Here is a 27,459-nt window from a genome sequence, read left to right on the forward strand (position 1 = left end):
GTAGGTGCAGTTACACACATGACCCAGAGTTCAGATACCCCAATAAGCCAGGTTTCCTCTCCGTGGATCAGTACGGTAAGGAATAATCCAGCTTTTTAAAGTGAGGGTTTCCGTAAAGTCTGGTTCAGTACAGTACAGGTTGGTGCATATGTTTTTCCACAGGCAAAAACTGGAAGGGGTATCAGAGTATCCATCCCACTTTTTGGGACCTTTCTTACTGGGATCCAAATCTCACCAGTTTGACCCAAAAGGATGGTGGCTAAATTCTTGTTCCCACCAACAGGTGTGGGTCGCAATCAAGCGGCAACCTCTGGAGGTTGAAAGTGAAGTCCCAGAAATTGCATCTCACCCCTTCATCCACTAGGGGCTCCATAACAGAGCGAATCCCCATAGACTCCCATGTTAAAAAGACCAACTTCACGGCAGAAATAAACATGTTTACAGCCTGGTTCAAAAAAACATGTTCGGTTTAATAGGTCAGGTTTACCTTCATGACAGCTATGGGGGAGTGAAATTTTTTTTTAAACTCCTCTGTTTTAAAGTAATTTCATCTCAAAATTTGGCATATTTAGGGGCGTGTCCTTTTGATTGACAGGTACCCAATCTCCTGCTTAAAGTGAGAGGAACTTAGAACAACCTCGGTTTTTAGCCGGTTACTTCCGTTAGCTGCTTAGCTCCTGTTAGCTTCTGTTAGCTCCGGGTTAGCTCGGTTAGCTTTCAGCTACAGACAGCTTTGAGTTCGCTTGATGTCAATCATCCACCATGACGCTCACAACCTCCCTTTCAGCGCCACCTCTTTGCCCATATTTGTATTTTCCGGGTGAGATGACAAGCGTGATGCTGCAAAGATGGCGATGGTAGAAACCGCCCACCGAGCTTCAATTCAGCTCTTAATAAACCTACAGGCCATGTACATACAGTCTATATGATGTTGTTGCTTTCCTACAGCTGACCGTAACCTTACCTATCAGGTGAGTATCAGCTGGGTCATGATAGATGCCTCCGATACATAACAGCATGATACCATCACAGTTCAACTCCTTCCATAAGCAACATGACTCAGAAACAAAGGAGGAGAAACAAATTTATTCAACAAAAAGAAAATCTGTGGCTCTAAACAAGGAGCCATTCCTGCTTTGTTCTTATGGCAGCTCTCACAGGAAGTGTTTTATTTTATTTTATTTTATTTTTTTTTAGTGCATCATTCACACACTGCAATATATTGGTATGACACAGGAAGGATCCCCAAAAGGTAGGATGGGTTGCATTAGTCAGTTAGATTAGTTACTTATTGTTTGTGTTGTCTGATTAGAGATTTTTTTAAAGACAGCTAATATAAAACATCTCGAGTTAAAGACAAATTTCCCTTCGGGGCAATGAAGTATATTACATCCATCACTCTCATCCATTGTCATGGGGGATGCTGGAGTGTATCCCAGCAACTATCAGGCAAGAGACTGGGCACACTCCGGCCAAGTCGCCACAAAGAAACAAACAACCAGTGGTGTAGTGGTACATCAAGAAGTGGGTATACTCTTGATTTATTGTCCTGTTTTAAAAACAGAAAAAGTAGCCCAGAAAAACTATGTTTCAGAAAAAGTGACATGTAAGACTCGATTTAGCCTACTCAAAAAATCCATCAGTATATTTGCTCATTGTCACATAATTTCAGCTCTTCGGTTTCAGGGAGGGAAAGTTATGAAATGACTAAACCAATACTGGCTTACAGACTAGTGAGAGACAGGCACATAGACATAAACACATATAGCTTTATTATGTCTATCTACAGGCTAAAGTTAACGCAGCTGATGGCTAACTGCACCAGTGTAGCATCTGTGACCTTAGCTTAGCTGCTGGGCGACGTAGCTACATGTGTAGGGACGTTTGTAACTGTAAAAGCAGCATCACAGGGGGTTTAGAAGTGGGTATACTCAATGCTGACTGAAAAAAAAGTGGGTATACTCCGTACACCCTGGACTACATCACTGAAAACAACAACTCTCGCCCCTCAAAGAATTTAGATCAGGGCTGTCCAGATCTGGTCCTTGAGGGCCACAATCTTGCATGTTTTCCATGTATCCCTGGTACAACACACCTAAAGGCTTAAACCTTCTTCTATGAGGCAGCAGTGTGTGGGATGAGAATCCTGCCATAATCTGAAACAAAAAAATAAAAAGTTTTGAAATAATAACTTTTTAATTCATGTCTAGGCCACTTTTTATAAGCTATAAATAGTTTCAGGCGAGTCCTGTCTTTACAAAACATACTTTATTTGAATGTTACTTGTAGAATAAAGGAAAGTGAAGCTGCTAACGGGCTTGGCTCAGTCTGTGCCGGGTTATTGGCCAAGCAGAAGTTTGCTCTCCGCCGAAGCAGCTGATTCTGGGAGAAGTTTTAAAATACCTGGAACAAGTCGTGCTCCTGGAGCTAGCATCTTCTTGTAGCACAGTTTGCTGTGTGCAGCAGCTTCTTACTTGGCCTTGCTTCTGCTGTGTCAAGGGTCACACTGCGAGTTTCTGTGTTAGCCTGGCTCCCAACCATATATAACACCTTAAGTTAGGATACCTTCTGCAGATAACTTTAATATGATCAGGAGCGTGCAAGCAGGTGCGGTGGTGGGACAGGATTTAATTTATCTTCTTTCTCCCCATTTTGCACACATCAGGTGTTCTGTTGGTAACTTCCAGGTGGAGCTGATAATTTTATGTTTGGGCTCCTCTGCATCGCTTCAGCCGGTGTCGGCAGACGACTTCTGACTGATCCTCTTGTGGTCTGAGTGGCCTGAATCGCATGGCTTCATCTTTGGTTCGCCTGATTCCAGCAGTGCTCACCTGGATTTGGGTCCAATGATCATACCAACTCGCTCCTCCAGTTGCGTAGTACGTGGCTGCAGCTTCTTGCCTCCATGTCTGTGGAGATGCTGCATTTCGTTCACCAGCATGCAGGTTGGCTGCGCACCACGACGCATTCTGCTCCAGTGCTTCGCAATGCTCTGTTGTCTTGTCTTTTGCTTCGACGCAGTTTTTGAAGGACGATCCAATCCTGTTTCATCCCAGTGGATTTGTCTGCAGCAGAAACCTTCAACGGTTCGACTCATTATCACACCCGCCACCTTGATTCTGGATCCAGTTTCAGCTCTACTATCTGATATTGACTCCATCTACATGGTAACCAAATGCACGACTGGACTTGTGGTTTGGTTCTTTTTTTTTTGTTTTTAACACATTGTTTATTGTGATTAATTGTTTTTCATTGATTGTGCAGGTTGTGTCCGTTTTGACACCCATGTCTCCTGCAGCGTTAACCTTCTTGTCTTTAACTTGTATTTATGTTGCTAGACTGTTTAATGAATATGTGTTTTGAAATGAAGATCCATCTCATGTCCAGGTGCATTGCAGGACTTTCCTAACTTCACTGATGACGAAACTTCACTGATGTTGGCGTTGTTGGTGATTAGACCTAGTAAACTGGTTTTTCTCATGAATATGGAAATAACTTCGTGAGTAAATAAAATTGAATCTCTCGGCATGTGCAGGATCAAGTATTTTACACTGGTCTCACCCTCTGTACTGGAGAGAAACGTTTCACTTCTACAGACCAGGACTTGCATGGACACACCATCATGGGCCATTTCTCCAAACTCATTACCAAACTGGGCTGGGATTGTAGTCGTGTTGCTGCTCTTCTTTGGCATGAACAACCCCTCATACACGGGCAGCATTGCAGTGCTGAAACCAGCTCGTGCCCCCTGTACCCTCTTTGTGTGATCTGCAGGGAAAGGCTGCTGGATGCCCATCAGCAGAATGACTCAGATAATGACTTATTGATAGGAAAGGATGCCGGGTGCCCCGTGCATATTAGCGTGACGCCAGTTAGTCGCGGTGCTGCTGCTTTTACCAACCAGAGCATTTACTATAGTAATTACCTGCTGATGACCAGCATACACAGGCATTCAATGTATTTTCATGCACTTTGACCCAATCTGGCTTTACAGTGTTACAGTTTAGATTTGCTAAGCCTAAATCCATCTTTTTTTTTTAAAATTTATTTTATCTAAGGTAAAGCATAACTTTTGTTTGGAGCCAAATGAGAATAAACTCAGGAAAGTTGTCTTCAGGAGACTTCAGAAGACTGCCAACTAAATATAAAGGGAACATTGATGAATTTATAATATTTATATTAAAATAAATGCACAGAAATGCACGTGTCAGCTGATTAAATGAGTAAATCCCATTGAAGCGAAGCAGCAGAGAGTTCCCACATGTTATCCAGTTGACATCTTTGTATTATAAACTGAGATGAAAAAACGCTCCTAACTGGGCCAAAGAAATAATTCTGGCATATCAAGAGAGCTTGGGAGAGGGGAAGGAGGGGAGGTTCCCAGCATGTCCGCATATGACAATCCTTTGCTCAGTGCTGGCTGACGCAGCGACATTGTGTGCCTGTCATAGCTGCCCTTCAACAGCAGATGAAGCTGTCAGCAGGACGATGACTTTATTCTGACAGCCGCTCCGCCCTCTCTCTTCAGACCGTCGCAAATAAATATGTTGAGTTTCAAAGCTGCCAAGGCAGACGTTGGATAGTGGGTCAGGGGGCCAAACGCAGAGCAAAAGCATTCCCTTCCCCTTGTAACCTGTTCTCAATGAGCCCGGTCACCTCTTCAGGGCACTCATTCAGCGTGAGCCATCCAAAGGGCCCCGGGGCCCCAGATCTCACACACTGCCTGCCGGGAGAGTTCTGTGAGCTTCCCTCTTTTCTCTCCCTCACTGTGCGTCTCTGTGCTTAGAGCCAGAAATATCCACCAAAGTGAGACACTCGAAGCACAGAAACTGTTTCTGACAGAGAACGATTTAATCTCATGAAGATGAAAAGACTTTTCCTCCTCCAGTTGGTGCGTGAAAAGGAACATTTATCTGTAAAGTTTCTCTTCATACAGTCAGAAACTCACAAGGGAAGAGTTAAGGTGATGAAGAACTGCTGGTTTGTGTTTTCCTGTTTGAATGGAGCTCACAAACAACATCCACTGTGACATCTGAATTATTTCCACCATTCAGCAGCTGAATGTCTGGTTTTCTATATATGACCTGTTTCTTTTATGTAAAAAATATGTTCCAATAGAGAATAGCTGAACTTGCCCTGTGAAAGCATATATCTCTCCATCCATATGTCTTTTCAATAAAAAAAAAAAAAAAAAAATCCACAAAATAAACACAGTACTGTGAATTTTCTCTGGTATATAAACTCAACGTCTTTGTGTTTTGGATATTTGGTTGAACAAAACCATCATTTGAAGGCATCACCTTGAAATAAAGTAGAAAACTTTGCTATTTTAAGAAGAATTTTAAAGCAAACATTCAGATAATTATGTAACGTAATGTAGTTCTACACACGAGTGAAATAAATAAATAGTTTACTGCAAAATAAAAACACATATACCATACAAACCGCATCTCTGAGGTCCGAAACACAGTTCATGCATTCACTGCAGGAACTGTTGACAATAAATATATGAAATGTGTTTGCACACATTGAACAAACCTTAAAGGGAATATCTGTTAGAGGTTTTGCAGTCTTTTATGCACCACATTTATTATCTAAAACCAGCATTCTTCACCCAAATCACATTTCCTGCATTGGACCTGCGGTTGAACATGTTTTTGACTTTGTTTTCTTTCAACTTCTGCCAAGGTGAATTTTGTCTGTCTATTTGCAACAGAACTCTGAGTTATAGCAGGATTTTGATAAAAAATTATTAAGAAATGTCAGAATATTGAATAAGGAGCAAGGGATTGCATCTAAAGATGGGGTCTGGAACAAATCAAACTATATTTATGAAGAAGTTTTCATTTAGAAACAACTTAAAGTGCAAATTTCTTCAATGACTTTAAGACTTGTGACCATTTGCTTCATCTTGGTGTCTAAGGGTATGTTTCCATGGTGAAATATTCTAAACAAGATGTGGCATCCATCCTCAGATAGCGATTAACAGATAGTGAAGTGTGCATAAGGACTTTGGCAACTGGATGGGCTGTTGGGTCTTTTGAGGCTTTCCTCAGGTGCGTGATCCTGCTTGGTCGACGTCTGCTCTCTAGTCTTTTAAATGTTCTTCAAAACGTGCTTGAGAGTCACTTCCAAGAGCTCTTTAGGGCTCTCGTGAATTGAAAAGTGCTGCTCCTGGCTTGGAGAAAAAAAACTGTATTTACATAGTGATTGCAGTAAAACCGCCGGTGTTGCGGTCCAGATGTCCAACCAGCCGCGTCCTCTGCTGTAGCTGTAAATTCTGTTTGGTGTTAAAGTTTCACTTTTTGCTGTGAATTTTGACATCTTGCAAATGTTGGAGAAAACAAACAATTCTTGTTTGTGAGAACAAAAACAAACCGCAAAACCTTCTGTGCATTACACGTTCCTTGTTATTATGTAAAGAATTACTGGTTCCGGTTGCATAACGCTGTCTGTCTTTGCATGCAATGAAACATGAAACTGATTCCAGTTTTTGGACTGAATTCAGTAGACTTCATTTGTTTGACATGACAGGCAAAACTCTAGAAGTTTATTAAAGAAATATTTGCATTTTTAAAAATATGATTACATGATTATGTAATTATAGATCAACCTGCACTGTTATTTACACACAGACCCACTGGAAGCATAAAACACTTCAAAGTACTTTAAACAATGCCTACAAAGCAAGTAAATGTGTTAAACATGTCTTTTCTGTTTAGCTTGGTGGACTAAAGCGCATCATCTGATGCTGCAAAGGAGTTTGAACTTAGAGCTGATCGGTTTCCCCCTCTCCCGCTTCGTTTCTGAGCTGCTCTAAACAAGACGTCTATGTGCTAATCCAGATGTCAGCAGCTTAAATGCACTCATGTGCTGTATGCATATCTCCTGTTAATGCTCAGTTCACTTTGATCTATGGATGTTCAGGGAGCCGCCATTTACCAGCCTCGCTCCGTAAATCTGCTCCTGTATTGGTTATTTAATGCAGACAATCAGAAATCTTCTTTCTCAGTCAAAAATAAAAGTAGTGAGAAGGGAGATCAGACAACTGGTCTGTTCTCCAGGAGCTTCTGGTTCTCTTGTTTCTAATGGTCAGTCATCAAAATATTTGGTTGCTTTATTTATTATTATTTAATATTATTTGTTATTTGTCCCAATCTGACTAAATCTAATACTTTAGGCTTCTGCAAAAGTTTTTCTAAGTTTTTTTTTTTATTTACTTCCACAAAACTTTATTGAACCAAAGCTGGAACAGAAGCCCTTTAATATCAGAAAACACAAACACAATGAATGACAACTACGTGATAATAAAGCCTTAATTCTTACATTAAGCAGTTGTATTGTTGACCTGGAGTGAGTTAACCACTGAGGGACATCTACTGACTCATGTTTGGTTTGTTTATGTTCACCTTTAATAATGAAAAGTTTTGACATAAAGTGAAGTAAATCGAAGTGAAGTTTTATCAAACCAAACTTTATTTCTTCAGCACTTTTCACACCAACACTGTTTTACAAGACAAAACCAAGTCATTAGGATTAAAAATAAACATTTACACACAAAAAGTTTATAACAAGGCAGTGATGATTATGATGATGATGGTCTCTTTTCTCTGGTTGTTGTTTTCCTTGGATTTTCCTCTCTAGCTGCATTTGATGTAAGATTTTTCTGGGTCTATTCTACGTTTCATCAGCCACCCCATCCGGCTAATTCAGAACAGCACAGTTTAATATTTACTTATAAATCCGTACTTGTGAGCCAAGGCGAACAGTTTTACATTAAACCCTGTCTGAGAGTCCATCCCAGCCAGAGACTGGGGTTTTAGTTTAAATGATGCTTGGGAAGCAGGAATATAAGAATAACTTAAATAAGAATAAAAACAGAAGTGACCTGATCAAGGCTTCTTCAGAAAGAGAGTAAAAATGTGACAAAATGTATCTGTGACAAGGCTGTTGTGATGAAGGTAAAGCTGATAAACAAGCTCCATGTTTGACCAAACCTCTCAGACTTACACATTCAAAGTTATATATCGTCAAAACTAGGTTAACACAAGAGGAACTGAAGCACCCAAAATGTAGGGATTCCAGTGGTTTACTCATCCGCTGTCATCCAATTTCCCAGATCAGCAAGATTACAAACAGTCAGTAGTCAGGAGATCAAGAGGTGAAAGGTCAAAGCACACAGACAACATTCATGTGACCCATGAATGATCGGAGATGATTAAGAAGTGCTGGTAGGAAATCAAAGTCCCTCCTTCTTTGTTGGGAGCGCTGCCGCGTTAGAGGCAAAAGCAAATGCAGTGGAATAATGTGCACAATAATTCTTCATATAATCACTTCATTTACATGGATGTTTATCTACTATCAAGTCACATATTTGCACATAAATGTCCTCCTGAGTGACTGCTCCCACTCGGACTGGATTTCATCTTAGCTTTCATGTTTAACGTGCCTCTTTATGGTTGTCTTGGTATTTATGAAAAACATTCTACTTAAAGTTATTTTAGAAAGAAAATCAAATGGGAAACATGAAAACACAACCGGAATCTACACTCAGATCTCCATCAATGCCAAGATTTTACTCTTAAAAGCGAGTTTGAAGACACAACCAGCTGATGACGTTATGCTGACCATGACAACCTGAACACAAGGACACAAGTCAAGTTGATATCATGCACTCTTTGTATTCTGCATGCTGCAGGATAAAATGAACAAGATGAGTTGTCAGAAACATGACTGAGTGTTACCTCCTAGAGGCTGCAACAGTATCAAGATCCTCAACCTGAAACAAAGGGAACCCAGTCATCGGCAGACCCTAAATGCTCGGATTAAAGAACATTTTCAGAAAAAAAAAAGTTAAATTGAGACCTTTAGGAAACACAAAATCATATTTTTCACCAAACTGTGAGAAGCACCAGGCCAGAGAACTTTAACCTGTTACCACTTTCCACCGCTAGATGGAAGACAAATGGATCAGCCTTCACCATCAGCACCCTCTGGGCAGGGTGGAGGGGCTGTTCATCTCAAACTTGGGTCCTCTAGTCCTGGGAGCTTGAGAGTCCCACGCAGTATCTCACCTGTTGAGCTCTTCTGGAGATTTCTGATGTTTCTCAGGTATCTGATGGCGCCTTCTGGGGAAAAAAAAAAGAGTCTGAATCCCACAAGTGCAGTGGGGCAAGGTATTAACAGAGCTCCATGAGGACATCTATTGACCATGCCAGAGGTCAAAGTTCAAATCTGACCAGAGCAAATCATAACATAGAGGGTATCCATCTACCGTGTGGGAGTTAAACATTAGCAGAGGGCACATATAGCCTCCAGATGGACCTTTAGACAAGATCCTTGGATGCTTCCTAACCTTAACGGGACATACCAGCTCAGATGTTGTCTGCATCACACACTGAGGAACCAGAGTACCGTAATGAGAAAAGGGAACATGAAATAGGTTGTACTGGGCACAACGTAGGGCCCAACCCTCTGGGACCCCCTTCCACAACACATCAGAGTCAGCACAGACCCTGCCACCTTCAAATCCACAAAACTCACCTATTTCACTCTGCTTTTAACTCTTAACTTTTAAAAAATGTATATTTATATATTCTGTACTTAATCTAGCTCAGTTCTTTGATATTGTAATTTTTGCCCTGTTTTTACCGTCTTTTATTGTGTAAAGCGTCTCTTTGAGCTGAAAAGCGCTAATAAAATACATTATTACCATCACAGTTAAGATTTTGGAATCTGTAATGGCTGCCAACCTGTGATGCCAAGATATGAGATAAAATTTTATGTAAAACTGTTTCATATTAAAAAGTATGCCTTAAGAACTTTAAAAACTCCATCGCCTGAAGGGTTAAACTGTGAGTTTGTGTAATACAACAATGAGAAGACTGCTTCTTTTTTCTTTTTTTTTAAAATGATCTTATTTTTTTTTTATTTTTTTTTTTAACTTTTATGTTTTTTTATAGTGAACATGCTTCTTTTTTCCAATGAACTTTAAACAAAGTAGATCATTGCATAGAAAAACTACACAATCTTCGTTATATCTAAAGATTTTCTTTGGTCTTGTGAGATTGTTGCTAACATGGTTGCTATGGATACTGCTACGTGCATGGCACGTTCCCATTATGTTTTATGCTGCCGTCAATGGGCTGCATTCATCTTAATCTACCATCGGGCTGCAGTATGTGGAGTTATTTAGGCTTTATTATTTATTTATTATTTATTTATAATATTTATTTATGTTTTGGGAGTTTTTTTTTTGTTTTTTTTCAGTTTGTAATGGCATACAGTAAAATATTCATTATGTTTTCATGTCACAGTGACAAATATGACATCTTCCTACAGAGATAGTTGAAAAACTGTGCATGGAGACCAGATCTTTGTAGACCACATCCCTCATTAAACCTGCTTTATTTTTGTTTATACATTAAACTGGATTTAATGCATTGGATTAAAACCTAAACCCTAGGTTTGCACTATTCTAATGACTTATGCACATTGTTTTATGTGTAGTTTAAAAATATGCTTTTGCTTTCTGTAAATAGTTCAGGTGGTATATCCTAATTCAACCTCAATAAAACTTTGTTGTTTTTTTGTTTTGTTTTGTTTTTTTTCTTATGTTGTTTTCTTGACGGTTGTTGAAATGTTAGCCGATGCATCTGTATATATTTTATAATCTGTGATGTAACCCTGACTCTGACCCAATGACTGTTTGCTCACCCTAAATCCAGTATTTCATTCCTTCTTTTAAAGTTATATGAACGTCCTAGATTGTAAATATTGTAACTCTATTGGTGTCTTATTTTGGAAAAATACTTCCTAGAAAATTGAAGGAAAAAAACAAAACAAAAAAAAGGCTTAATTTTTTCATACTAGGTCTTACAAATGCTCTCTGAAACTAAGCCTTTGAAGGTCTCCGTCAACAAAATGAGAAAAATAAAAACTTTCACTAAACCAAACACATCATTGGGAAAGTCTTCATCTGGAGAATAACATACGTCAGTACGAACATGCTACATAACTCCTTCGAAAAACTGACGTTTGAACCGTGAACTCAGCGAATGCTTATAATCTGACAACAAAAGGGACGAACGACATGGGACCAACTGTTACAGAGAGCTCTTTGCCTGAGCTGTCATGTAATAACTCCTGTTATATCCACCAACTGGAGGCGCCATCAACAATATTTTCACTCATTTAAGCATTACTATAATGTCTTAATCCACAGTTGTGTTCTTCTTCCCTTGAACCTCCTTGTTTATTCAATATTTGCAACTTTAAATTCAGTACAAAAGGCCATCATGTAAAAACTAGAATTCATTATAGCAGAAAACAAATCAGCCTCATGATTTGCACTTGTTCTGGTTTGTAAAACAAGCTCAGATACCTCATAAAGCCGAACTGGTGATTACTCTCTTTCTAGATCCGTGGTTCCCAACCTGGAGTCCCCAAGAGCACCAGAGGTCCACATTCACACCCATTGGTTTGGTAGTTTCACTTTGATTTTATGGAAGAAGAGGACTCAGCTGGCAAAGATGATTTATGCTGAAAATATCATCAAATCAAATCAAAGTTTATTTGTACAGCACCTTTCATACAAGATGCAGTTCAAAGTGCTTTACAAATACTGAAACAACAGTAAAACAAATAGACACATCAGTAGACACACACACATTGACACACCCCCAAACTCATGTTGCCTGATAAAGCTTCTAAAATAGTCTTCTGCCTCTTTAACTGTCACTAATAATAGTAGTAAAAGAATAAACATAAAAGAGATAACATCTGGCTTGGAGATATCCTGGTGATCCTTCCACACCAGGGGCCAGGCCACGTAGAACCATAGGGTGCGTCACCACTGGAACGGCCACGACTCAGGGTTGGCCTGAGTCTACAGCCAAATGGCTGCAATACAAAGCACAAAACCAAACACAGTCACAGCAGGGGTGGCGCAAAGGGTCCGTGGATTTTAAATATGTGCATGAAAGGGGTCCTCAAGTAAAATAGGTTGGGAACTTTTAGTCTACTTTATATGGTGATAAAAATGTAAATATGATGGTTAAAAAAATGATATTACAGAATAAAACTTTCATAATGTACAACAGTTAATTTAGTCAAATTACCATAATGATATTAAAAATGTTTATTTCTTCTAAATAAGAAAACTTGAGTCTTTGTTTTGTTCTTTCAGAACCAGAAAAGTTCTGCAGACGACATGTCAAAGCTTCACCACTGGCTTCACGTCACCCTGATTTTCATGGCCGTGGACATATTTTTTAACAATTATGTGTATTCTGTGAATCACAGGTTTTATATGTTACAGGTTTCATATGTTGCAGGTTTTATATGTTACAGGCCCACTAAAACCTACTGGAAAATGTAACAAGGTACGGCAGACATTAGCATGTAGCAGCTCATTTCTGTCTGTTTGCTAGCATGGTAAAAATGAAGGCTGGTGATGTGTGTGTGTGTGTGTGTGTGTGTGTCCTCCTTTCATTTTAGTCTGAAATAAGAGCCTTTAGTGTTGTTTTGGTGCTTCATTTCTGCTGTTTTGCATGCAGCTTCCTAAAGGCAGCATTCATAGGCGACATGACTCTACTAAGTGCATGGTCTATTGTTCAAGTCTGCATGACTCCACTAAGCGAGTTGCGTTTTTCCTTGAGTCTGGCAAAGCAAAGAGGTGATGTGGAAATTATTTACTCAAGATTACAGAAACCTTGTATACAATTTATAAATTGAAAAGAAGCTTCTCATCTCTTTGCTAATCTACCTCAACAGAAGAGTCATTATGTTGCAGCTCCAACTTGTGAACAAGTGTTTGGAAAAACCAGTTTGTCCTCTGACTGGAAACGGTCATGTCTGTCATTTGTTCATAGCCTAAATATGACTCATCATGACCCCCTGGAAACTAGCCTTTCCCAAACTGGGGGTCCCACATTACTTTCAGGGGTTTGCCAGATCTGCTAGTCATTCATTCATTTTTCTGTGCTGCTTATTTTAGTTCAGGACTCTGGGAAGACCATGGAGTCCATCCCAGCATCAGTTAGCAGGCAGAGGCGGGTACATCCTGGACACACGGTGATGCATCGGAGCAGCATGCTTCAGCCTGAGCCAATCAGCTTATAAAGCTGATTATATATAATCAGATATTTAAGCTATATATATCATACATCCATAGATAGATAGATAGACAGATAGATAGACAGATAGATAGATAGATAGATAGATAGATAGATAGATAGATAGATAGATAGATAGATAGATAGATAGATAGATAATCTCAATTAATCGCATTTTAATTACGTAACAATATTTGCCCCTAAAAGCTACTGAACGACTAAACCAAATCTTAAACACAAATATTAATATTGAAAACTCAGGCTCTATTTATTTCTTTCAAAATATATCTAATTTAATTTCTATTAAGACAATAGAAAAAAAAATGGAAAATAACCATACATGCTTTCATGTTAATCACTAAAAGTCTTCAGTAAGACCAGAACAAGTCTTTAACTTGTTGAAAGCCACTTTTTCTTTACTTAGAGTCACTAGGAGTCTAAACAATCGGTAAATATGATGCTAAAAGTTTTTAATGGAAGTGTAAATATATTTTTATCATTGGTGTTTAAAGGTGAACTCCTGAACTTTGTCAGGTTTTTTCAGTGTGGTGCACCAGGCAGCGGCTCATCTGGCATCTATTTTTCAGCCTGTCTCTTCTCTGAGCTCTCTCCACTCAGTGAAAATCAGTTCTATTGTTGGTTTTATCGTATCTTTTACTTTTTCTTTCTTTCTTTTTCTTCTTTCTTTCTGCTCCTCTCCTTTTTGCATTTCTTTGATGAATCAGCCACAGAGCACGTTCACAAGTCGGTGTGTTGACTTCCAGCATGTAATGCGGTGCGTCGAGCAAAGCTCTGTTGTGATGTGATGCTCTGGACTGGAAAAAAAGGTTATGAAGCCCAGTTTTTTAGCCTCAGGACAACGCAGGGCAACAAAAGCTCCAGGAATCGACATAATGAATGTCAGTATACCATCTGAATGAGTCAGAAACATATTCTAAAGGTCAGAAAGTTACATTGTGCTACTGTACATCAATTGCTTAGTTTTACAGATCAAAAGCTTGGTTAGGGTTAAAATGTATTTTTCTGTGCTGAAAATACTAAACTTCTGACCTCTAAAGGTAAGCCTTCAAGCATATTTGCCACTTTGGTACATTTCAGATAAACACACTGTATTCACTAACGTAGTGTCTCTACTAAATCAGCAGGACAGACAGAGATTCGCAGCTTAATAACCTGCCAAAATGTTTACGGTAACAAAATAAACAAAAGAATATAAAATGGTACAAAATGAGAAAAAAATATGCTTATGATAAATTCTGAATTAAATTTTTTTTTAAAAAAGGGTTTAAAACATGCTAATATATTTAGCTTGTTAGCATAAAAAAAACAAAACAAAAAAAAAACCAACTGATTTGATAAACTTACTTCAGTTTTGTGTCATTAATTAAAATAAGACAAATTTACAGAAAGGCTCTTTGTACTTTAAGTGAGTTTTATCCATTTTATATTACTGTAGCTTTTCTTCTTTTCTCGTTTGAGCAGCTAAAGGAAACAACAACTGGGCTGCATTCATTTCAGTTTATTTTCATGTTAATCATTTAAACACCGTGTAAAAATGGGATCAATAATATCAATATGAAAAGATAAGCCGGCTTTCTCTGGAATAAATGGAGGTAAATTTGATTAATTTTCTTTTTCTTGTTTGTGTTTGTTATAAAGCAGAGTCTCTTGTGGAGATTAATCTTGTTTTTGCTGTTTTTTCTGCATCAGGTAAGAAGTCACTGAGCTAACTCAAGCATTTAATTCATATACATATATGTGTGCATGCATACATACACATGTACACACATACATGCAACCAGTCAATTTAAATGCATGGTGCAGAATGAAAATTTATACAAATAACCCAACGATGCCAACTAAGGAAGAATAGTATGTTTATATATATATATGTATATGTGTACATTTGTTTCTTTCATTTTTTTGTTTTTGTTTTTGTTTTTAATCCTGGATAGATTAAATATTGGGAGGGTGGGGTCGGACGTATAGTTGGTCTGGATTGTATAGTCTTGTTTTTTTCTGTTTTAATCCAACCGTCAAAATTTAATAAATGTATGTTTTAAAAAAAAACATTAAATAAATAATTTTCATCTGAAAAGCATTTCTTATGTTACCGTTTCAGGGTGCAGAGACTAAAATCTGGTATTGATGATCGGATGATCTCGCTCCACCTTATTTCTCATCTATTATTTCCTGACGTTAAACATGTTGATAATAACTAACAAGTTTAGATTTAAATGAAATGCTTCTTCTTATTATCTATACATAATTTTTATTCAATTATCATTTTTTTGTTATAATTTTCTAAAGCGCTCATGCAAAAATGACATCTAATCAGGCTCATTGATCTGTCCAATCAGAGCTCATTTGGATGGTTTTGGAGTTGGGAGGACAACATCTGAATTAGCTCTGTTTTTAGAAGAAATCTGCGAAGATGGAGACGCAGATAACAACTGTTTCATGGTTCATACTTTACTGCTTCTGTTTTTGCACCCTCCCCACGTGGCTTCATTGCATTTTATCACAGAAAGCCTGGAGGGCTTTTTTTGTGTGTAATCCAGCTAACAGATGGGCTGAAAGACACACACACACACACACACACACATACACACACACACACACACACACAAAAGAAAACTTCTTGGTGAAAGTACTGAAGATGACAGGATCATTTATACACAGATGCATCATCACAGATGCCAAGGTGCCAACTGTGTGAACAGTTGAACCACAGAAAGCATGAAAATGTGCCCAACCTGTTCTCGCATAATTCTACATTTCTTCTAAATGTTCAACACTTTAACAGAAAACTGTTTCCAATTTCTCTCCTCTGACTCAATCTGCAGAACCAATGGAAGAGGAATTTTCTTAAAATGGCTAAATGACCCACCCCTCTGCTGTGACATCTTTTAAACATGATTAAATTAGCATGATGATCATTTAAAATCCACTTGATTGAAATAATAGTGTGTAATCTCATGAATTTATGGATGTTTTAATTACACATACAGGAAAATAAGTGGATCTGGGTGGATGGATGTAGGTTTCAGTAAGAATAATGTCATTTTGTAATTAAATGTGCAGCCACTAGTTAGCAAAGTGACTCATTTTTAATATGATGGCTGTCAGAAAACATGTGAAAACTTGAGCTTCGTGTATTTTGTTCAATTATTTCCAATGAATTCTTCTGAGACAGAAAAGTGATTAAAGTAAGCCTCAATTAAAGAAGACTAAATGTTTTGCTAATTAAATAAAATATGTAAAAAAAAAAGGTGCTTTGCTGTATTTTATCTGTTGTGTTTCTTTTAAACCTGTGAGCTTTTGTATTTAATGTTACAGGATCCTCTTTAAATCTGTATTTGTTTACGCTCTCGTCTGTTTACCATGTACACTGTCTGTTTTTCTCACCCCGGAACGATTTTTGACCCCTTTCCAGTAGAAAAAACTTTTTAGAAAGCAGTATTTGCATGTTAATGGACCTTAGCAACAGCGGAGGCCCCTCGTCGCTGTGCAACTGCAGCAGAATGCATGAAAATCTCACAATAATTATTAAAATAAAGAAAAAAAAAAGTTCTTGGCATGGGCCTCAAAAGTCTATTGTGCCCTCGGTCAAATTAATACCCGTTCCAGGAAGCTTGTTTGGATCGTGTTGTAAAAACAGATCACTGATAGCAATGTATTAGTAGGGGATTAACATGACTTTCACCCTGCTTCCGGCGCACAACAAAGCTTTAATCTAGGCTCTGGTTGGTGGGATGGGCTGCCACAGATGAGCCAATGAGGACTGGCGCTGTCTGCGGCCTAACCCCGCCCATGGGCGGCTCCAGTGCTGCTGCTGGTGGTGGTGGTGGTGGTGGTGCTGGGGCCGCCCCGGCCTGGCAGCAGGCTGCAGTGACAGACGCGCCCCTGGGATTCCACCTGTCAGCCACACACGCGCTAATCGACAGGCCGCGTATAAACTGAACTCTCCGTCACCTCTCTGTCAAATCTTCATCTTCTCATTCGTCTGGCAGATCCTCTCCTCCCATACCCCTCCTCCCCCCCCAGACTGTGCCTGTCCTCCAGCCTGGATAAAACACACAAGCGCCAACCCTCACGCGTAAAAAAAAAAAAAAACCCAAAAAAACCCATAAATAAATACAATGTTTATTATTATGATGATTATTTTTATGATTTCTCATCTTTAGAGGAATAATCCAGAATCAGCACAGCTTCCACATTAAAAGCACCCCCTCTAGTCTCAGCTTTAATGTGCCAGAGGTGGTCTTTAACGTGCAGTCGTAATTGGGTAGGAGAGGCAGAGACTGTTTGGGAGGAGGAGGAGGAGGAGGAGGAGGAGGAGGAGGAAGGGTCATGGTCAGGTTTCTCGTGGAGGTTATTCTGCATCTGTCTCTTAGCAACGACAGCCCGCTCTTTGTACAGTCCTTGAGTTGATTGGTGTGTGTTTTGTTTTGTTTTTCTTTTTTTTCTTGCTCCATCTCTGAAATGTTTTGCAGAGAGGGCTCCTCAGCAGACAGGCTTTCTCCCAGATCCATTGCTTTTAAGATTTGCTTTCCTTGAGCGTCAGATGGGCTCATTGAGGCGTGGAAGTGTAGCTGCGCCTCTCTGGGTGTAAATTAGCATTTCTCTAAGTGAGAAGGGGGGAGGCAGATATTGAATTTTGTCTGTGAGAATTTGAAGATGGGCTTTCATTTCAGAGTTAGGAACCTGAGGTTTATGGAAACAACATGTAGTGGCCGCTGCATGATGCTGCAGCTCGTCATCCCTTAACAAAACACCCCGCTTCTCTGGCCGGTGTCAGGTGAAAGGCCAAGCCAGGGCCAGAGGTCACAGAATGGTTGAAGGAAAACCTCCATCAGCTTGAAGGCTGCAGAAACGGCCAGACAGGACGGCATGGTGTCAGTCTGACACAGAGAATAATATTAGAGGTCCAATATGGAAGAGATATGCGCGGAAAGATGGACTTTATTTTCAATGTGTAGATTGGCAAAAAGAGGACAAAATTATGGTTTAAATTCCCGCTTCTGGTATATGAAAAAAAAAACTTTTTTAAACAATGTAAGGTGTTTCCAACATTAAGTTAAATAACAAGTGCAGAAGTGCAGCTTTTTCAGAACCTTCAACAGATTAAAAACAGACTCGTGTTTAATGTGAAACATTCCGCAGAGAGGCTTTCCTACATGCTGGATAAACAAAATCTGATTTTCACATCTTTAATTCCAACTTCAGACAGATGGAAACTGGTTGTCAGTCCCTAAACATACAGTATATCTGTCACCGGTGAACTCTCATCGACCTTTACAGCATTGGCCGTTCATGCACGCGCAGAGTTCAGCGTCTGCGCCAAACCTCTGCGTTGGTGCAAAATAAAAGCTAACTTCATGTGTCTGGAGAGGAGGGCCTGCTGGGTTTGTTTCAGAGGAACTTAAGTCTGATTAAAGGCATTAAGCTAAGTAGCCTACAGAATATGCTAAACGTCAGCAACTTTATGCAGGGGGCTGAGTGCAAAGTCTGCGGAAAATTAGCAAAAAAAAGAAAACAAACAAACATGCAATAAATGATCTGGAATATCAATAAATTGGGTCGCATTACAACTTTGGTCTGCGTGGTGACAGATAAAGTTAATATAAATACTGGGGATCAAAGGAGAGGTCTTATATGTATTTATTATTATTATTATTATTATTATTATTATTATTATTATTATTATTATTATTATTGTTATTGTTGTAGTAGTAGTAGTAGTAGTCGTGGTGGGCTAGTAATAGGCGAGTAGCAGCAGCAACAGCCATATTTTGATTGGTTTGTTTTTCAACTTTAAACCTAAAATTTTTGTTTATTTATGTATTTATTTATTTATATTCCACCAATAGCGTGGTTGCTGAGAGTTAAAGTTGGACACTATTAAACAAAACAACAAACAATAACAATAAGGGAAAACAGAAAGCAAACGATAAAAAAAAAAAAACATTTTTCAATTCATACTTACAATCAAAAGACTTTTAAGTTTATTTAACTTTCTTTGGCCAATTTTCTTTTAATTGGACCAAATTCAAATAAATAAATAAATTGTAAATGAAAATAAATATATAACTGTAAATTAAAATGTGTGACTTTTGAAGATGGAAAATAATCAGAGGATCTGAGAGAACTGGAGATTTCTCAGGTTTTCATGCTTTTTTTTTTTTTTTTTTTTTTTTTAAATGAAAACGAAGTTAAAAGGGAAACTGTTGTGTAAAAATTGTAATTAAAATTTTTTCCTATAGAGGTAAGAAATTTGCCACCATTAAAACCTTTCGCAGTAAATATTCACAACATTTCAGACCCAAGTTTCACCACCGCGGTTCAACAGTTTATTCAGCTCCGACAGGCCAACGCCGACACTCCGCATTTTCACCTACAAATTCTTTTCTATCTACTTTTTATTTATTTATCCACGTGTTTTGGTCCAACAAGAAGCGCTTAAACTAAACGAACTGATGACAGTAAATAAAATCACAGCAGAAATGTGCATTTTCATGTTTTTCCTGGTTTTAAAAATCGACTTGAAGCTCAAAACGAGCGGCCAATATGTTGAGTAAAACCTCATGAAAAATAAATATATAGCTACAGAATTTGAGTTTCTCTTTCTTTATTTAGTTGTTTGCTCTTGGTTGGATTTATGAAATACAAATCGAATATTTATTACGTTTTTTGTTCTTTAAATTAGTCCTTTTTCCCTACAAGCCAGTGAGCAATATTAATGTTTTCTTATATCTTATGTTAAATTGTATGCAATTTTTTAATACAATTAAAGAAAAGAAAAAAAAACCATAAAAACATCAGGATCATTTGTAGGTGTTTTATTGGGGGTTAAGTGTCAATGAAATGGCTTTGGGAGTTTCTCAAAAACAGAAACGGGACCTGAACGAAACAGCAAATTTTTTGTTTGTTTTATAGAATTCCCTTTTTTACGCCACCCTTACCAAATCACCCTTACCAAATCTTTTTAAACCAACTTTTAAAGTTTATTAGAAATTTAAAAAACAACAACAACATACTGTTGGCCTCAGCTTGCAAACTACAGCAGAAAAAGCTGCAAAGCGAACACAAAGGTTTGAGGAGAAACTGCGATTTTAAAGTAAATACAATAAACAAATTCCTCATGTGTACCTAAACTTAATTCTCCCTGCAGCAGTTAATTTAATAAAATATTATTTAAAGGGTTTTTTTTGTTTGTTTTTTTTTAGTTTTTTTTTAGGATTTTAGGAGACTTCTTTAAAAATGTGGAAGAAGGGGCGAAATGTTTAATCAAGAAAACCAACACAGAACATCTCAAACCAGATCAAATATCAAATCCAACAAAGTTATGATATTACATAATTATATAACAATATGTGACGTTATGAAGAAGTTTTCTGATTTTGTTGTCAGTAAAACTAAAGATCAACGAGTGTTTTATTGTTTTGGTTAAAGAGCTCGTAATCACTTAATTTTATAAATATTAACATCAATAAAAGAAAACCTTTTATGTCTGGCTGCACGAGGTGAAACTCTGGAAGCTGATTGGCTGATTCGGAAGCACGCAGCTCAGACGCCACTTTTTTTTTTTTTTTTTTTTTACGTTGCGTTCAGAAAACACGGAAAAATCAGACCTCCAACGCAGCAACAGCAGATCTGAGCTCAAACTCTTCCGGATTTTTCTTCCGGCACTTCATCAGCCTACAATTCTTCTTGTTCTTCTTTGCCTGTACGTGTGTTGGAAAATGCTCCATTGTTTCATACTGGCCCAGCACCCAGCTTCATCCTCCTCAGGGTAAACTGTAGTGACAGAGCACTCGGGGGGGCCCCTCATTAGCTCTCTGTCCACTAAGAAGCAAAGAAGCTGCTTTAATCCTCTCTGTCTTCTTCAGTCTGGCAGCGTAATCATTGTGATCTCCTCTCTTGTGCAGACTTTGACCACCTTTCTGAGTTGATGAAACCTGAACAGAGGTGTTAACCTGCTGACTAGTTGTACCAAATATTGGAAGCAAATACAGACTTTTATATACTTTCATTTGGTATTATAAAATGTCATTTAGCCTTTTACTTGCTTTATCTTGCCTCTGTGCTGCAAATAACCACCAAAGTTACAGAGTTTATATGACAGAATGCAAATAATTTACTTGCTTTAAGAATTATTTTAAATTAAATCAATGCGTTATGCACAAGGGGTCAACAATCTTTTGCTTCTTTAAGAGTTTCAAACAACTTCTGGTCAGGCAGAGTCCAACAAATGAACCTGCAGAGGGTCTTCAAATGAGGCGAACGTAAACACACCATGACATGCACATAAAACTGTTGCCATCAGCGGATGTAATTAGTTTGATTATCATTTCCAAACAGACTCTCAGATGCACCTCCACAACTCCTCCAAACAGTCCAGAAAGTCCCGTCATGCCTCGGCCGCACACGTCAACACGCTCTCAGGAAGTCACAAACAACATGGCATTGAAAAGGTGAAATAAACCAAATACACTTTATTTATAAACCTTGAGTTATAATTTAATACAGTACCAATATGTTAACTTTCACAGTACATCAGAGTGGTTGTCAAAAAGAAATAAACACAAATGATCACACACGCATGCACACGCTCACACTCTCAGTTCAGCAATACCCTGCAGAGGTTGGTTGAGTCAGCAAGCGGCCAGGTTAATAAACACACAGCTTCTAATCAAATACATGTAGTCTCTGAGACTGGAAATTCACGTTCATCTAAACCCGGGAAAAAAAAACAGCTGGAAATTAATTATTTGGTGCTGAATGTGTCTGATAATCTCCTAATGCCATTACTTTTAGTCTGTGAGACATTATCTGTTGTGTGCAATGAGATTTGGACATTAAACCGTCTGAATATATAAAATATGACACGACTTTTCAACATTCACGAGCTGGAAGCAGCCTTGTGAGTTTTACTCAATTTACACAAAACAGAACATAAAGAATAAAAAACAAAACAACTAATTTCCGAACAAAAAAGGGATTTTAAATGTTATTTTGACAAGCAGAGAGGTTTGACTGAACAGTATGGCAACAGCAAATAATTCACGGACTTATTTAAAGGAATATTCCTTGTCAATTTTACTAAGAAATATTTAGCGCGTAATACATTCGATAAACTCAGATACTGGCCAGATGTTTTCAAATCCATTTAAAAACCAAAAATAATTCAAATCCGAGGTTTCGTGGCGTCTGCGTGGAACTGAGCTGAGGAGGGAGGTTTCACACACTCATGGTAAATATTTTTTTCCTTTAGTCCAAAGTGCTATGTCTGGAAGGTATGAAAACAACAACGACGACAACAACAACAACAACAAAAAGGAGCAGATCAACACAAAATGGTCCCTGCAGTTTTTTTTTTCATTAACCGGTGGGGGGGGGGGGGGGGTGTTGTCAGAGATTTAAAAAAAAAGACAAAAAATAAACGGATTTAAAACATAATTTACAAGCTTGATAAATATACACACAGGTCCAATAAATATTTCTTGTCCCAAAAACCATCAAACGGTGATCGGTCACCACAATCCAAGAAAAACGAAACCAAACAACAAACAAAGGAACAGAAAAAGCTGTAATTTAGTGTCCGTATCGGTTCTCTGTAGAACTTCTGCCAGTCTGGGCCTGATCATTTCACCTCGCCATGAAAGTTCGCGACCTTTCTAGAATAAGGCAGATCACTCCTCTGATAAAAAGGAAAATAGCAACGTTACATTAAATCTTTACATCTCAGTAATCTCATTCCACTGGCAGTGTTTCTGATTCCTTCGAAGCAACACAAACTCTCGGCTGCGCTATGAAAACGGCTCCATTCGAGCAGCGGGGACCTTCTTCCTGACCTTCAGCGTTTCTTCTTCTACTGAATGGGCATGTAAGGCCAGCTGAAGCTGCTTCCGGACAGCAACATGTCCCGGATCAGAGTTTCAATGGGGGTCTTCCCGACCAGACGCACGAAGAAAAGCTGCTCTATGACAGAGGAGGAGACGGTGCGGAGGGAAGGCAAGCGAAGCAGCAGCTTCCCAAACCTGTTCGGCTGGTTGGGATACTGACTCCTCACGTATTCCTCCAGAGCGCACTGGGATTTCTCCTGGAGACCTTCGACGTGCGCTACGTCCGACAGGCCACAAGCGTCTGGAGGGAGACACGGGGAACAAACAACGGGCGGGAGAGGTTAAAAATCCAACGCTTCAACCAAGCAGAGAGCAAAATAAAGTCTCAGTTTGCGTGCATCACCCAGTTTGAGGACAGGGAGCAGATCTGTGTCGGACGTGGTAAATAAAATATTATCATCACACTTTTGCAAAAACAAAGAAAGTGGGATTCAAACAGATAATTACATCATGACAAAGAGTTCGTGTGGAGACAATCCATCATGTTGGGGAACCTGATGCTACATGTGACCCGTTCAGATATTAAAACAATATTCAGGGAATAATAAATGAAGGAATATTATGAAAGCGCTTTAGAGCAGATAGAGCTTAGACTGCTATAAGACCTTCTGCATTTTCCACAGCAGAGCTCGCTGCTTGCACTGTAGCGCTGCAGGCGGGATGGCAGCAGGGGTTAAAGAAAGGCTACTGTGTCCCGGTTTAAAGACACGTGTTTAGGTGTGCTCATGGGGACTAAAATAGACCTACATAAGAGACCTTTTATTTTTTTTTACTCTGCTGCTGCTCATCCTTGTGATCCAGCTCAGCATCCAGCAACTCGCACATCATTCCTGTTAAAAAGTGGCAATGCAACCAATTATTTTACTGGTTAAATAAAATACAATACATACCTACACACACACACACACACACACACACACACACACATATACATATATACATATATGTGTATATCTATATCTATATACATACATACATATATATATAGATAGATAGATAGATAGATAGATAGATAGATAGATAGATAGATAGATAGATAGATAGATAGATAGATAGATAGATATATGCAATAAATGAACCAAAAATGGTTTGTTGCCTATTACAAGAATAGTACTAATAAACCGTATAATGTGTGTGTGTGTGTGTGTGTGTGTGTGTGTGTGTGTGTGTGTGTGTGTGTGTGTGTGTTTGTCTGTTTTTATAAAAAGGAAGTCTTATGGGAACAAATATTATATATATTTCAAAGTGCAGCAAAAAATAAATAATATGTTTTATCTTTTATCATGCTTAGTAAGAAAGTTAGAGTCAAAATAAATTAAAAGTGAGTCAAAGCATTTTTGTTTATGTCCAAAATAAAAATATCTAGGGAAACAAACAGGTGCGATTTTAATAAAATTGTGGATTGATGAACTTTTAACGGTTGGAGGAACAAAATGGTTGATGCTGTCTGGTGTTTCACACCCGCCTCTGTTTTCAGTTGCTGATATATAATAATTCATACAAATTTATTTATATTTAAAAGCCGCATTGAAAATATGTTGTTTAAAAATCCACCAAACTGATTTGTTGTTTGTTACAAGAAAAATAAAAACAAACAGTATAATTGCACTTAAGTTGTGACGAACTCAGTTGTAAAAATTTCAACTTCTATTTAGAAAATAGTTTATAAAAAGAAATGCGGCAATTTTTATTATTTTAGCCTGTTTTATTTATTATGCTCCCGCAGGTCAGATTTTTTTTCCATAAAGAAATTTTCTATCAATTTTAAATGAATAAGATGTTGAGTAACTTTTTTCTCTTTTATTCTTAATTATTTTCCTTCCTTTTATTATTATTATTTATATGAAATAACCATAGGAAATTTGTATTCGTATTATTTAAAACTTTTTTTAAACCCTTTAAAAAAAAATCATTCCTATTTTCATCCATGGTATATTCAGGCCATGATCATCCTTTATTATTTTATTTCCTACATTTTTACCAGAAAGTTCAGGAGAGATGAGACCTTTAATTTCAGGAAGGCCACGTGATCATAGCCAGAATATATTAGTAGGTCTTATTCGTTGTTAATGGTTAAAAGGAGTTCAATAAAGGTGAGGTTTTTATTTATTATGTTTCAGGTTTTTGGGGGGGTGATGGGGGGGTATACTTCTACTACTACTAGACCACAGTAATCTACAAAAGTGATGTTCAGCTGTGTGTTTGGACAAAGAGACCTTACCTGTGGTGAACAGCACGATGGCCTTAATGCAGCTGTACTCTGCAGAATCCACGTGCAGCACCTTGAGCTTCTCCACTTGCTCCTGGAAGACCCGTATGTGGTCCATGAAGGCCACGACCCGGTCTGCGGACATCGGGGATGCGTGGAGGCCTGCAGCGGCCAGCAGCGGAGCGACGTGCACGGGCATGGAGCACTGCGCAGCGTTCAGGACGAACAGTTCGCTCCAGGTGAGGCGGAGCAGAGCCACCTGGTCCGACACCTGCAGGTCTGGGAAGAACGGGATGTTGCGGGCCCACTCCACGGCGCTGAACAGCATCCGGGCCGCCAGCTCGCAGATGTTCTCGATGCCCATGATGTTGTTGTTCTGCAGACACTGAGAGCCGAACCTGGAGGTCGGGTAGGGCTCGGCGCGCAGCAGCAGAGAGATGTACCCAGACAAGTAGGAATGGCATTGCAGAGGGTCTCCGTTTGTCAGGGCGAACTGTCCGTGATATGACTGCGTGGGTATTCTGCCTCTTTGGACAGCTGCAACGACAAGCAGCACATATGTCACGTCACGGGACAGAGAGGAAGACACTAAAAACAGTACAGGTGACATTTAGAGAAAAGCTGAATTGGCGAATAACCTGCGCGTGGCATCTCAACAACAGATGTCAGTAAAAAAAAAAAAACAACAGGGCATCTTACAGCCACACACACACACACACACACACACAAATTGTTGTCTTTTCCCCAGCTCAGGTCTGCGGTCAGGTGTCTTATGCTCGGCTGGCTTCCTAGAGATCCACACCAAATAACAGTTTTAGACAGCTCCTGGAAAGAAATGTCACATTCAACGAGAAATGCGGATATCTGGGCTATTTCTGGGGCATAACCTGTAGATAATCTCGTGGCGTGTCTGAGAGTCTCTATCAGCTCATATTTTACATTCACATACTTTTTTCTTTCCATTATTCCCCCATTAAAATACTTTTTTTTCTATCTTTAACTCATTTCCAACGCTGCTGTATTCAATCTTTCCTGTAGTTTATGTCTCTATTTCCATCCCACACGTATAAATACAATGAGGTTGACGTATAAGTTATATAAAATATACATTAAGAATAAAAACAACAGCCTCCCAGTTAGCTGTTTTTATTAATAGCCCAACAGCAGCTATGCTAAAGCAGGCTACAGCTGGGCCTGCGCGCTCGCGCGCACATTAACGCGCATAAACACTGTGCAAACAAAGATGCACGCGCACATAATCTCACAAATAAACGAATGTTACGTTAAAAAAGTGAATAAATAATTAAGAAAATTACATATTATTGCAGCCAGATTAGGATTTGTTATATTTAAAACGTCTTCGTGTTGTTTTCACGTCACGCTGAGCATGATAGCAACAAAAACAGCCTGCATTTAACCCTGCTACACCATAGCCGGAGCAATCTTTATTATAACTCTAAATACCAGTCTGTATGCACATTTAAGCCGGTATGTAAGAGGAATATAATTATGTAGATAAAATAGATTGACTCCATAATTTGACGGCTCAGACAAAAGGCGACACGAAGCGTGGGCAGCTGTGTCCATATAGATGATGTGGACACTGAGCTAGGCTACACACATGAAATTAAGAGGCGTAAAGGACAAATAAAAGCAGAGCAGAGGAGAAACGCTGCCATTCCCTGAGCCATGTGGTGATGCGTGAAATAAAACAGAAGGATTTCCACACCGTACCTTCCCTCCTCATGCCCACTTTGAGGCATTTCTTGAGGCGACAGTACTGGCACTGGTTGCGGTGGTGCTGGTCCACGGGACAGTTCCTGTTGGCCCTGCAGGTGTAAGTCAGGTTCCTCCTGACGCTGCGTTTAAAGAAGCTCTTACATCCTTCACACGTGAACTGTCCGTAGTGCTTCCCGCTGGATTTATCCCCGCAGACGATGCACTCGATCTGCTGGCTTTGCTGCTTGTCCATCGACGATGAGGAAGAAGAGGAAGAGGAGGTTCCGTTGCTGTTGTTGGTTGTGGCGGTAGTGGTTGCAGTGGAGGTCCCGGACTGACTGGGCGGCGGGGCTCCCTGAGGTGCCGCTATTGCCGGGGGCATTTCCAGAGAGGGCGCCTGGTTCATGTGTCCGGGCAGAGGCAGAGGTGCCACCTGGGACACCGGGGAGGAGAGGGTCCCCTGGGTGTCCCCGACGCCCTCATTGCTTCTCCACGCGACCATTGCCAT

At 39.1% G+C, this 27,459-nt stretch overlaps 1 protein-coding gene across 3 annotated transcripts; it reads right to left on the reverse strand.

The window, feature by feature from the left end:
- Positions 1-22,989: 22,989 nt before the first annotated feature.
- LOC306757481 (COUP transcription factor 2-like) lies at positions 22,990-27,459 on the reverse strand (the record flags this gene model as incomplete). Of its 3 annotated transcripts, none has more annotated exons than XM_079242539.1 (3): positions 22,990-23,264; positions 25,245-25,769; positions 26,967-27,459. In XM_079242539.1, 3 exons carry the CDS (start codon positions 27,457-27,459, stop codon positions 22,990-22,992), a joined length of 1,293 nt encoding a protein of 430 aa, XP_079098665.1. The 3 variants fall into 3 exon arrangements, with proteins under 3 accessions (XP_079098665.1, XP_079098663.1, XP_079098664.1); XM_079242537.1 differs by having other exon boundaries at positions 25,245-25,820; XM_079242538.1 differs by having other exon boundaries at positions 26,946-27,459.

This window comes from Telmatherina bonti, assembly GCF_933228915.1.
Source record: "Telmatherina bonti genome assembly, chromosome: 1".
Lineage (NCBI taxonomy): Eukaryota > Metazoa > Chordata > Actinopteri > Atheriniformes > Telmatherinidae > Telmatherina > Telmatherina bonti.